General features: G+C 45.3%; 1 protein-coding gene across 1 annotated transcript in view; it reads right to left on the bottom strand.

Annotated features, from left to right (window-relative positions):
* Positions 1 to 13,938, bottom strand: part of CDCA8 (cell division cycle associated 8) — a 289,896-nt gene that overhangs the window by 170,546 nt on the left and 105,412 nt on the right. The window contains exons 6-7 of the mRNA XM_069622652.1: positions 9,100 to 9,182; positions 8,421 to 8,503 (exon numbers count right to left, since the gene is read on the bottom strand). Of these exons, the coding sequence (XP_069478753.1) occupies positions 8,421 to 8,503; positions 9,100 to 9,182 (166 nt within the window). The remainder of the gene's footprint in view (positions 1 to 8,420; positions 8,504 to 9,099; positions 9,183 to 13,938) is intronic.

Genomic DNA, 13,938 nt, shown 5'->3' with positions numbered 1-13,938 from the left:
GTCCACGTCGAGGAATCTTTCTTTGGCCTTTCTGTGCGGCCCGTCTTCTTCCTCTACCAGATATGGGGTAGTATCGAAAAAAATTAGCTCTCCAGGAAGATGACCCTGAGTAGAAGTGCTGGGGTTGCTGAATGGAGGTGCCAAGAGACTTAGCCGCTGCCCTGGAGGTCTGCAGCTTCTCCAAACTTGCGTCCGCCTTGCTGCCGAACAACCTCGAGCCGTCGAAAGGCATGTTAAGAAGTTTGGCCTGCACATCTAGTGCAAAGCCCGACTTTCTTAGCCACGCAAATCTGCATAGAACTGTGCTCACAGCCATGGATCTGCTGACACCGTCAAATGTATCTAACCCTGACCGGAGGCACTCTCCCATCGCCTCCTTGACGTCCTTCACAAAATTCAGAAAGCCTTCCTTGTCCTTGCCTTCTGGAATATGTTCAGCCGCCCCTTTAACGCAGTCCCACAGGGTATGCGTAAACCTGCCTACGGTACAAGTGATGTTTGTAGACTTTAAGGCCATAGTGCCCGAAGTAAAAGCCTTCCGGGGCCAAGCGTCCACTTTCTTATCTTCCTTCTTCCTATAGAGTGCTGGAGGGGTTACCTAGTATCCCCTGTGTCTGGAAACTCATGTAGCATTCAAATGCTAACGTTGTCTATCAAAATGGTTGGTGGCAGTGGTTTTACAACGAACTAACAAATGTTCCCGACCGTGAACACCAGTAGCTAAAAATTGCAGGAGCCTTGTTTTTCAAGATGGCGCCTTAAGCCCCCTTGTTTAAATGGTGCCCAGTCTTTTTTCGCCATTTCTTTTTGGAACGGTCCTTCTAGTGTTTGTCTCTGCGTGCCAAGCTAGGTTTGGTCCCTTTGTTTCTATGCCTTTGGCGGGCTTCAGGACTGAAGACCGCCTCTGGCGCCCGAGTGTCTGGGGTGGGCAGGATATGAGTGAGGTGCACGAAACTCCCAGTGCTTAGTCTCCTAGGAGACCCAAATGCACTCTGGCTTAATTAGCTGGCTGACTGTCCGGCAAGGACAGCCACCCTGCTGGGCGAGTGGCAGCTAGGCTGGAATGAAAGGGAGAAACTGTTTAAAAAGGCAAGTCTCTTGGACTGGAAAGCAGAGTGGACCACTGGAACGAAAGAACCAAAGACGAGCTGGAGGAAGACAGCTGCTGCAACTCCAGGACCGTTGGTTAACCCAGTGAAACCCTGCTGCAGGTCCGTTTTGCCAAGTTCATCTCAACAGAGAAGCCCCTTCAAGGACGACTTCCATTGAGTTGGTGGGACCAATCAACTCGTAAGCCACCTGGATACCATTCTCAGTGCTGGTTAGGATTAACCAGGGGGAAGGCCACCAGCTTAGGTGCTTGACGACAGCTACTCGAACCGAAGATCTTCCATTTTGCCAGCTTGTTTGACCCCGTGCAGTGCAGGAGTCCACCGACGTCCTCCCTCTTCTCCCCACGACTGAGGCTCGGGAACAGCGAGATCTGCAGGAACCAACGTCTTCAGCTGCATCTTTCTTCATATTAAAGGTACTGTGCCAACCCGATTGAGAGAACTTACCTCTCGCGGTGAAAGTTCGTGAAACCTTCCCAACTTGCAGGCCTAATTAGCTTGTGACCCAACATACGATTCTTTTTCGTACAAACTACTTCTGAGAACTTTGGCACAGACTTTACTGTTTACTACAAGAACTGCTCTTTTCTATCCAAGACACTAGCCCATTGACTTTGGCCTAAGCCTATTGACTGAATCGAGTCCTCTAGTCAACTGAAACTATTTGCACGGCCCATGAAAGGATTTGTGATATATTCTATTAACTTGTGCCTTTGTCCTCCTAATTAAAGTGACTGAAATGCCATTTTGCTCCTATTTCAGGGAAGCCTAATTGACTTATTGGTTTGGTACTGAAGTGTATTTGTGTAGGATATTAAGTTGCCTCCTTCTAGTGAATGTTTTCTAAATGACTAATAGATAAAAAACCTTGAGTGTCTACTTGAACCACTGATTGTAAGACCTCCGTGTAACCTCTTTTACTGCTCACATTCCCTCTTGAGATAAGCCTGGCTGCTCAGCTCGCTACCACAAACTGTAGTACAGACTTCTACCAAAGGTTGGTTTTGCTTACACCTGTAGTCCTTATTGTATGTGGTGGTCCCAGAGGGTACTGCATGCAATTCTGCCCAACAACCCCTAGCAACTTCGCTGGGTTTTGAGGACATGATTTTCTTACAGTGAGAGAGTGTGAGCCTTTCTCACTCATGTATTTTTGTGTGAATTGTCTTTTTGGTTATGGAGCCTAACAAAATCCATAGGCATCTTTTTCAATTGTGTCACACAGAACCTACAGTGCAGTGACACAGGGAAGTCTTTTAGATTTCCCAAGGTTTAAATACCTTCTCTGGGATTAACTACTGTTTCCCAGAGCAGGAAAGTGAAATTGACTACTTTGCATTGTACATGATAGACCCAGCACACCCTATCTTACAATAGAGTGCCGGAGGGGTTACTTAGTATCCCCTGTGTCTAAATGCTCATGTAACATCTTTATCTTACCCTTTCCTCAAATGACTGGCTGGTGGCAGTGGTTTCGTTTTGAACTACCAAGGTTTGCATTTACTCTAACTGCTCGCGGACCCGGTAACGTAAACCGCTGGAGCCATTTTTAAAATGGCATTCAGCCATCCTTGTTAATATGGTGCCCGGTCTTTTTTCGCCAGGTCTTTGTGGAAAGGTGCTTCTAGAGTTTTTCTCTGCACGCCAAAGCAGGTTTGGTCTCTTTGTTAATTCACCTTTGGCGGGTTTAAGGAGTGAAACCAGTCTCTGGCTCCAGAATGTTTGGGGTAGGCAGGAAGTGAGGGAGGTGCCGTAACTCCCTGTGCTTAGTCTCCTAGGAGACCCAAATGCACTTGGTAGTGAATGGCTGGCTGACTGTCCGGCAAGGACTAAGACAGACCGCCCCCCCCCCCCTCACACCTTAGTTGAGTGCGGGACCTCACTTGTGAGTAAAGTCCACATTGACAGCCAGGAACCGTGCTTATTGCTATGTTTTACCGCAAGGAGCTGAAATGCGAAACAGCCACTGAAAGTAAAGTTTGCCGGTTGCAAGCTTTGACTGTCCCAATACAGTCCAGGAGTCCCCCGACGTCCTCCATCTTGCCCCCACGACTGAGGCCCAGGAACAGTGAGATCTGCAGAGCTGTACAAGGACAGTCTTCAGCTGCATCTTTTTATTCTTTACTAAGGTACTATAAAACTAGCCTAAGAGAGCTTTCCTCTTACTGTGGAAGTGCTTGTAACTTCTGCAACAAGTCTAAACAGCTTGTGGCCCTACATTTGAATCTTCTTTTTATCAAATACTCCTAAGAACTTGTGCAAACAGTTTTCCATTTGCTTACCTGAAGTGCTGCATCCTATACAAACACTTTTGCCCATTGACTTTGGCTTAGCCTATTGGATTGAATGACTCTTCTCTTGCTATTTGAAATTATTTGCCCCGCTGAAAAATATTTGTAATTTCCTGTGTTCTAATAACCTTAGCATTTAACTACTCAGAGTATTCTGTATGCCAACAGTAAGGTATTAATGTCCCCAGCACCCTTGTTACTAAAGTCACCTGTGGGTGTAGGTTGTGTCTGTGGGCCATCCCAAAAGGGCCTGGTCTGATCCAGAAACTCAAAGTGTACAGTACTGAAGTATATTTGTGGGTTACTATTCTATTGCTCCCTTCTGAAGAAGGCTGTATAACTGACTGATAAATTACTGTTTATGCATGAAACCTCAAGTGTTAGTTTTTGAATACCTGTAACTGAATCTTTGTGTAACACCACTACAGCTCACATTTCCCCTCTGGAGATAAGCTTGGCTGCTCAACACGCGACCAAAACTTTGTAGTACAAGCTTATACCAAAGGTTGGGTTGCCTATACCTGTAGTCATAGTTGTTTGTAGTGTTCAAGGGTATTGCATACAAACTTTATCTAACAGGGTGTTTCCTGAGGTAGTCAGGCTCTAAAGACGATGGTCTGCATTTTCTAGTAAGATTTCCATCTATGGCAGAACTAGATTTAGGTGTTTCCCAGTTTGCCTCTACCTTTCTCTGCAGAGCCCTATGGAAAGTCAGAGAACTTTCTGCTGTCCCTGATCCACAATATCGGTCATATCTTCTTGTTCAAAAGTAGGTGAAGACCTACTCCACCCCATAAAACTCGTCACTATTCATGAGGTTTCTGTACCCAGAATCGGCGTGATCCGTAGAGTCAGGTTTAGAGAACTCTGGAGATGGTTCAATACCACTGGCAGAGTGGAGGGAGTCGCAGAGATGTCTCAATTTTGATTCTGGATATCAATTCCGCAGTAACATCCCTAGAGCCATACCTGAATCCTAAATGGGAAATATCTTCTTCTGAGGCACTCTCCTTCTCAAACATGGAGGACATGGACTAGAAGTCAGATCTTGGGATAGGTCTATATACACCTTTCCTTTCTCTGGAAAAGTCGAAGAAGTCGATCGAATCATCGAATGTGTCGACGGTTTACCCGATGACGCAGTCATCTTCAATGTCTTCAGCATCGAAGTAATCGCTGAGGCCTTCAAAGGAATTGGAGATGTACTCTATTCCCAGGCCGAAATCCTCGACGCCTTTGTGTTGGGTCGATTTCGAGACTGACTCACCGCTTGCCAAAGTAGTTTTCGACCTGCGTCGACCATTGGAGTGACCAGGGTCTTGCTCTTGCGAGGCTCCTTTGAGGGGGGGAGGAGACATGGGGGAGGGGAGGTTGAGGCCGCATTCTCAAAACGTTGCATATTTGTGATAGAAATTCATCCTATTTTCTGGGAGGCTCCAACTTGGTCAGCCAACGAACCAGCTCCGTGGAGGAGTCTGAAGAAGAAGGAGACCTATGGCGTCTCTTTTTTGATCTCTTAGAGGAATTTGAAGAATGTTCTGAACGACTCCTCGATCTGGACCGTTTTCACCTTCTTCGAAGAGCCCTTCGAAGCATCCCGACCCACTGCAAGCTTACCCTTACGTTCGCGAAGAGCTTTCGCCGTCATTGACTGGCAGGAGCCGAGTCGCTGGTCCAGTGGTCGGGAGCTAGACACCAAAGACAAACTCGGTGGGGATCTGTGATGGACATCTTTGCCACAGTCCTTGCACTTCTTAAATCCCAACATAGGGGTCAAATGAGTGGATGAAGACCTTTTATCATGAAAAGACAAAGCCTGCCGTGTTCTCAAAGCAAAGTTCGGAACAACAACTGAAGCCAACAGGCGCGGCACAAGCTATTTATGCAGAGTGACGCCGACATCCTACGGCGACCTCAGAGGGACAGACGCCTTGACCTCGTGCACAGCGCCCTCTTTTTTCCGAAGCAGCGAAGCTGGCGATACGAATGATCATAGATGAGGAATGCGTGGGAGGACACAATCCATTCGAAATGAAATTCTCCCTAACACTGTATAAAAATAGACAAGCCCACCAGCAAAGAGCTACAGGAGCAGCAGCAGGAAAGCCATTGTAAGCAGCAGGGAACTAATTGTAAACCACGCTGAAAAGCTGAAGTCTGCAGAGAGGCGGTCTATGGAAGCATGGCGTAGGAGCGAGGGCTCTGTGCAACAGATCAAGCATTGTGAAGGGAGTCGTGTGGAGAGGCTGTCCCTTTTCCCTGTGGTGGAGATGCTTATTCCCCTGTGACAGGATGTCGCCACAGGAGTGCCTGAGGGGCAGGAGTTGTACCCCTGATGTGAAGAGCATAACACTGTATAATCCACCCTGCTGGGTGGCCTATGAACGCGACCAGTGAGGTTCTAGCAAAAGAGTAACACGGTGCACAAGCGTTTGCACTGGTCTGTTCGAGGAATACTTTATATTTGAGTGGTTGTGCGTTTGAGGAAACGCGTTCTCGAAAGTCTCCGTATGCTGGACATTTTGTTTGAAGTGAATTAAAGAAATACTACACAGTGGGTTGAATGGAAAGTCTTATGAGCGCAACCCTTGCCTAAAGAATACAGAACCAAGTGAAAACCTTAACAAGTACCACTATCTATTGAATGCAAACTGAGTGAAAACCTTACAAAAGAGCAGAACTGTTACATTTTATGTTCAGAAGTAAAACAGAACATTAAATTCGAGTAAAACCATTAGATGCTGAATTCTTAATGAAATTTTACATCCAAGTGAAACCAGTACATGCTGTATTCTAAAAGGAAGGATGTGAAAACTGCTTATAACAGTAAATTACATTGAAAGCAGAACTAATTAAAAATGTTGAAGTTTATTACAACACAGCTACAATTTGTACATGAAAAACCAACATTAAAAAGAAGGCGCAAGAATGACAAAGAACTTTAAAGAGACAGGATATATTTGTGCTGCTGAAATTAAGTCTTGGGGAAGGGACCCCCAAGACTTGAACCATTCATTGACTTGAGTCTCAAGGTTCTTTAGTGCTTGGAACTGTTACTTAGAAGTTGGGGGAAGGGAACACCAGAGTATTGGTATGATTCTGAACAAGGAAAGACTTTTTGCTGGAACTATTTTATACTTTGGGAAGGGAGCTGGAAGGAAGCTGCGAGCTGGAAGAGGCTCAGAACTTTGTTGGACACTTTTGGTTGCCGACATCCGTACACATTGTATAGATAGTTGTGAGGGCAAGTATAGGTTTTGGACACAGACAGATACTTCAAATTGAACTTTTTGACTCAGTCTTTCCTTAGTTTTATTTAGGTAGGGAACTCCGACCTTAGCATAGGGCAAGTTAGGTCTTTTAACATTCTGATATTTAAGTTAGTAAAAGGTTTTTTATGAAACATTTGTCTTTGTCTTGCTTCACGGTGCCTTCACAGCACCAAACATAAAATAACAGTGGGTGGAAGAACCAGGGATCCATCAAAACTAACAAGCAGGCAAGTCTTCAATGTGGCTCTACCAGACCTCTAAGTTCAAGCCAGGAGAGAACATTTGAGGGAGATTCCAGGGGGAAGAGGAAACCAGAACAAATGGCTCCCAGTAGCATGGTAAACAAAAGGCGGTGGTGGCATCACGGCAGCATACAATCCCTGCAGAGACTATGGCTGGTGGCACCCTCAGATATCCCAAACAGAAGATATGGTGGGTAATTGAGACTTCAACCACCTCCAGGACCTCTGCAGAAACCCACAGCCAATCAGAAGATTCTGGCAGGTGGCAGCAGAGAGACGGCCCAGAAACTAATCTGGCATGAGGGCTCAGCCCAGCAGGTGTGGCACGACTGCATGAGTCATCAGGTGGCCGAATGGACCTCCAGAGACAAAAAAAAAAAAAAAAACACAAAAAACAAAAAAACACTATCTAGCCAGGAAAGAAAAAAATTCTATCTATATACATTTTTTTTTATTTTTTTTTAATGCCAAAAATGGCGGGACGAATGACAAAAATCTCCAGCAGATCTTCACTCTCAGTGCATAACAGGAAGCCAAAAGAACGTGTCAGAGCAGAACAAATACACTTTCACTAATTGGTTGGCACAGACAACCAACCATATGGGTTGGACAGGGACTGCCAACCACACAAGTGGGCGACAGTGCAGGGATCTATAGGGGCTTAAACCAGTTATGTCAAACCCAACAGCCTTTTTGAATCTACCTCGTGGTCACCTAGACCAAGTCAAAATGTAGTCATTGCCGCCCCTCTATGATAACGAACATGGCAAAAATGGCCTGGTCTATGGGATGTTACCCACTCTAGAGTCTGCAGCCACATTTTAGCTCACTGTACCTTTCACAGATGGGAAATATCCATTTGTACATCAGTCTTTGTCCCGCCCACATGGACAGCCCAGCACCGAAATGCTATGGCAATTCCCTTCTGAACAAGAGTACCAACAGCAATCCCATACAAGTGTATCAGCCTTATTGAGCATCATCAGTGAGGTGGAGCTGTGCCTCTCTCTGAGCACAGTTCTCAGAGGGGCACCCATGACAAATTTTTGACTAGACAAAGCAAAGCCTGAAAACAAAAATGGCAGCATGTCAGAGTGCAACACACACAGTCCCTATGGCTGCCAATGTAATAAAATGGTTGTCACCACTGGTGAAGCCAAAATTATAGTATAGCTGCCCTCAGCCTACTCCCTAAAATCAGTGCAGGGTGATAAAATCATCCTAGGGCAAAAACGAAGAACCCGAGAGGCACCCCCCAGAAGGGACCGCCTTAGAGCATCCCAATATTATATGCCATATATTAGGTAAAATGGGACGTAAATACAGGGGGACTGGAGACGTTTCTCTGGTCACCACAAAGATAAATCAAGGAACCAAACAAGACAGTAGGGATGCAAAAGTTGAGGGTCCCCCATAAAACCGCTCTAGAATCCCAAAATAAGGAATCCTGGTTTAACAACCTCAATAAAACAATTGTAAATGTTGTACTAAACAACCTCTTACCTTTTGCTTGTGTTCAAGTTGTTTGAAGAAAGCACACCAAGTTTCTTTGAAGACGTAGGTACTTTCTTTCCTGTTGCTTTGGCCTATTGAAAACAAATGAGTTATTCAATGGGCCATTTCTCATTTGTACACAAGACTTACCCTTACAACAGCACTGCAGTCAAAATACCGATTTTATGCAGTGTCACATTGGTTTGCTGCAGATACTCTGCACCTATCACCTTCTTTCAATTTACGCCAACATGTGTATACCTAATTGTGCCCCACCAATAATAGTCACGGGAATAGTCATACTGATAAAAGTAGTGGCAATACTACAACCAATAGTACGAGCAGTAGCAACACTCCTACAAGTAGCCGTAATGATGCTACTGCTACAAACAGCAGTATTTCTATTAACACTAGGATGACTACTGCCAACAGTATAATAATAGTTTACCAGTTTTACAAGTACTACTACTGATAATAGGTGCAGTAAAAGGTCAGACAGTTGCATGAATGCTGCAAGGACTGGTAATGATTTGAAGTAGCTTTAATACTACCGACTATAGTACTATCAGCAGTACTGGTAGCTAGGCATATTTTATTTTCAGAAAATGTTTACATCCCTTTTAAGCTTCCATTCATGGAAAGTGAAGGACTACAAATTAAAGCTTAGAACATGAAAACCTGAAATTACCTTTGCCTGTGTTTTCAGGGTGCCACTTTCAAATGCATTTTCAATATCCTCGTCAATAGCATCCACTTTTTTCAGCCTTTTCACTACATGGAGATTTGGTGGGTAGAAACAGAAAAATAAGATTATAATCTAGAATGCAAACCTTTGCGGGCTAAATAACTTCCAGGGACAAAAATAATACTTTTATAACAGTTTCTAGATTAGTTATTACTTGGCATGGGAATCACAAAATAATCAGTTCTTTAGCATATCTTAAGTCTTCATCAATTCAAGCTTTGTTCAACATGAGCGGCAGCATTTTGATGAACACATTGGTAATTCTATTCTGTGGAATTTGATGGGGCAGGGCAGTGAGATGGTGTTGAGACGGATACATTTTACAGCCTTCACCTCAGACATCAATAGAGCCCCACATTATGCTTTTTATTAAACCTGCCCTGACTTTTGAATGCAAGTGAAGTCTTGACTTTACTTACTTGGCTAAACTAATCTATTTTGCATGCAATGATCAGACCATAGAGCCATCACGCTGCCAAAGCCACCAGCTACAACTCCATAATCAGCAACGCCAAATGCAACTGCCGGGAAATATTCACAATCCTCCGGGAGCTAGACTCCCACACAAGACCCGACAGTGGACAGCACTTGGTGCAACAAAATCCAAGATGCCCTTCACTGGAAAAGTCAACTCCATCAAAGAAAAAAAATACTCTCCAAACAACTTGCCATGCTAGCCAAAACACCACCACTCACAGCCCCCAGAGCTTTACCGGCCCACCCCTGTGTCCCGTTCAACTTCCACCCCATCAGTCCCGAACGTCACCAAGATCAACAGTCTCAAACCTTGGCGTTGCAAAGCGGACACCTGCCCAGCCCCAATCAAAGACTATGTGCTAAGACACTTACTACCATCATCACCGCCATCAATGGCAACCTCCCAAAAAGAAGCGTGGGTCCTACCGCTGCTCAAGAAACTCCCTCCACACCTACAAGCTATTGCCCCATTAATACGGTTCCTTACTTCCTGAAAATCCTGGATCACGTAGCCTACATCCAGGTTCAATGTTATCTTGGAGGATAATATTGTGGGCGTTCGCCAATCAGGACTCCGCCCCAAGCATGAAACCAAAACTGTCCGAATTCAGCGCAATGCCATCAAGGACACTGGCAATCCTGCCCTTTTGATTATGTTGGACCTCTCCGCAGCATTCAACTTTGTAGACCACCAAACTCTCTGTTCACAACTTACTGCATCAGCCACTAAATGAACTAGGGCATTCCTAGCCGACAGATCTTCATAAGTCTTCATAAATGACTTTTCCGCCGCATCTACGCCCGTCACCTGCAGAGTTCCCCAAGGTTCTTGCCACTCCCCAACTCTACAACAGTTATCCGAAAAACCTCTTCAACCAGCTTGACCTACTTTGAATATCTTACACAAACTACGCGGACCAGACGCAGCTCCTTATCCCCCTTTCCGGCTGTAAAAAAACTCTAGCCAGAGCATCCCAAAAGTGAACATGTACAGAATAGTAGTGTATGTCTGCTGATTTAATTCCATGTGGATTTTAAAATGAGGACTCCAAGGCCTAAATAAATGTAACTATTTTTGGGAAATCCTACCGTGCTAGGGCGATTTATCAGTTTTATGCTTAATCCCCTTAATGGATTAACTAAACTGACTAGTGAGACCCCTCCCCATTCTGAATGAGGCGAGTCTCTTTCCCCTAATTCATTCTTATTTGCTCTTACCATGGGAACTCTATTCGATGTTTTACATTATTTTTATGGAGTCTTGCTTTCCTCCATATCTCGTAAAGGCATCTGTTACACTTTTGCAGCACCCAGCAACCAATGAGCAGTGTTGCTTGGGATGCGTTTGGGCTCTCCTATATTTTGCCATTTTCTCCAAGAACTACTGTTCTTCAGGAACGATTAATACTTTGTATCCTTCCAAAAACTTTAACTTATGTTATGTGTTATGTTATGTTTGTTTATAACGTGCCGATAGTGCGCAGGCATCAGGGCGCGGGAGTGTCCGGGGTAATTCAGTGCGCATAATATTATATGCTGTAGAGGGCAGGCTGCGGAAAGATAATGAGATCATCATTGGAAGAGATAGGTTTTCAACGATTTTCTGAAACTCTGGTAGTTCTCTTCTAGTCGTAGAGTTAGTGGCAATTCGTTCCAGCATTTTGCTGCCTTCACTGGGAGAGATTTCCTCCCGCCCTTGCACACGTTTAGCTCTAGGAATATTCAGATAAGCCTTATCCTCTGATCCAAGGTGTCTTTGAGGCAGGTACAAAGAAAATTGCTTCTTAAAATATCACGGGGCTTCTCCATACAGACATCTGTCAGCTATGGTCATCGCCTTAAAGTGTACTCGTTCTTCCACTCTTAGCCTTTGAAGGGATCTTCTCCCCATAGTCACATGCTCCCTTTTTTTGATTCTCTTGGTAGCTTAATCTGCGTCATTTCCCATGACCTGACACTTTTGTATATCCCTCTTCGTGGCTCCTATCAGTAAGGCGTTACCGTAGTCAAGGCGTGACAGAATGACAGCTCTTGCTATAGTTGCTGCATTCGCTTCATTAATAAGTGGTCTTATGGCTCTCATGAGACGCATGTAGTAGGCATGGTTTTTCTGCATGTAGTTAACCTGAGCCTCAGATTCTACTGATGCTTCCACAACCATCCCTAGGGTTTTATGTCGGGCACCACTGGAATTTTAGCCTGTTTGATAGTAAAGGTCTGGTATTCTGTCCCTAACTTGGATCTGGCCTGTTGCGTCCCAAAAATCATCAGTTCGGTTTTAGCATTATTAAGACACATACAATGACGTTGCATCCAAATGTCAATGCGATAAACCTCTGATATTTTAGCGCTGTCAATATTGTATTCTCCCTTGAGTTCAGAAACGAGCTGCGAGATTAGCACACAACACCTCATGTGGAGTGCTAAGGGGATACCTAGTATCCTCTGCTCCTGTAACCTTTTGGTTACAGTTGCAACCCTATAGTTATGGCTGGTGGCAGTGGACGTGTTATACCAACGTTTATGCAATTTTCCACCACCGGCTGTATCCCAGCCCCGGTTATGCACTAAAGTGTAAACTACGTTCTAACATGGTGGCTCCTCTTATTGCCATTTCTTTTGTGATTCTCCTTAGTTAGCCTCCTTCTACCATTCTGGGAGGGGGAGGGCTGAATGAGAGTTTTGACTTTGGTGGGAAACCTTCACTGTTGGAGCTTGTAAAAAGGTGCCAAAACCACAGACCGACGTGAGATCCAAGAATTCCTTGCAGAGGGTCCTTTCTCGCATCTGCTGCTGAGATATCCCTTCCAGAGTCCATCCTTTTGCACCAGACAAAGAAAACAGGAGACTGGGTCCAATGCTGCTGCACCAGAAAGAATCCAGCTGCATTTTCTTCAATACAGCAAAGGCACTGTGGGCCTCAAGGTAGTACTTACCTCAAGCCGAATAGTCGCTCAAGTGTGACTAGAGTGTGACACCAGGTGTATGGGTGGTCACCCATACCCATTGCCCAGTCTTAACAGCTTGTACTCCTGTAGCAAACCCTTTGCAAGGTCCCTACTAACTTTTGTATTCCACTAAAGCCTTCCATTTAAAGTAACTTTTGCCTTTCCTACCATAAGACTTGTTCCACTCCCTACACTGACTTTAGGATAGTTAGGGATTGATAAAAAGCCTTGAAGTGTTACAATAAAGCAAATTGTCACCACAAAGTGTGAATAAGAAACAAGTTACTTACCTGAAACTTGTTCTCCAGCAAGGGTCTGGCATGGATTCACATGCTCGTGAATATTCCCAGTCAGGCAGAGAATCCTCGGTAAAGGAAAAAAAAGGAGGAAAAAAAAAAACTATTTCTCCCCTAAACCAATCACTGAGCTCTGGGTCATACTGCCCACAGCCAATGACTACCCCCCTCCCTAATCCCCTCCTCTGGCAGCCATCTTCTACCCCCCCTCCCTAATCCCCTCCTCTGGCAGCCATCTTCAGATTTGGAAAGCACGAGTGGCACTATGACCAAGAAGAGCCACAGGGGGACGGCGGGAGGGTTCCTTCTCCAGCATGGGGTCTGGCAGGGAGTCACATGCTCATGAATAATGAATACATAGCAGTACAATATTACACAACCACGGGAGGTGGCAAGGCTCAACAGAAGCAATTACTCTTACCTCTGGAACAAGCTCACCTTGAAGTGAACAGGTTGCGTAGCATGGCTTGGCCGACCCTGGACCCCTCATTGACGCAGTAGAATCTCGTGAAGGTGTGCGTGGACCTCCACATAGCAGCCCTGCAGATGACCAGCAGGGGCACACCAGACAGGAACACCGCCGTCGCAGCTATCGCTCTGGTGGAATGGGTTGTCGGATGGCCAGGCAGCGGTCTTTTTTCCAACAAATGACATTGTGCAATACAGCCGGAGAGCCACCTAGAGATCTAAGCCTTGGACAAGGTCTTCCCATGGTTCACAGGACCAAAGTTCACAAATAGTTGAGACGTCTTCCAGAAACTCTTTTGTGCGTGCCACATAAAACATCAGAGCATGAGCCACATCCAGCAAGTGCAAAGTCCTTTCAGCCGGCGACAAAGGTTTCGGGAAGAACACAGGCAACACCAAAGGCTTGTTAAGGTGAAATTCCGACAACCTTTGGCAGGAAGGAGTGGTGCGTCCACAGCACCACCCTAAAGTCAGATACGGCTGTTTGCAGGATAGGGCCTGGATCTCACCCACCTTCCTGGCAGATGTGATGGCCACGAGGAAAGCAGTTTTCCATGATAGGTGTAAAGCAAGATTGTATGCAGTACCCTTTA

Source organism: Ambystoma mexicanum, chromosome 11 (genome assembly GCF_040938575.1).
Source record: "Ambystoma mexicanum isolate Mex_15411 chromosome 11, UKY_AmexF1_1, whole genome shotgun sequence".
Lineage (NCBI taxonomy): Eukaryota > Metazoa > Chordata > Amphibia > Caudata > Ambystomatidae > Ambystoma > Ambystoma mexicanum.
This window is presented reverse-complemented; position numbering and strand designations above follow the sequence as displayed.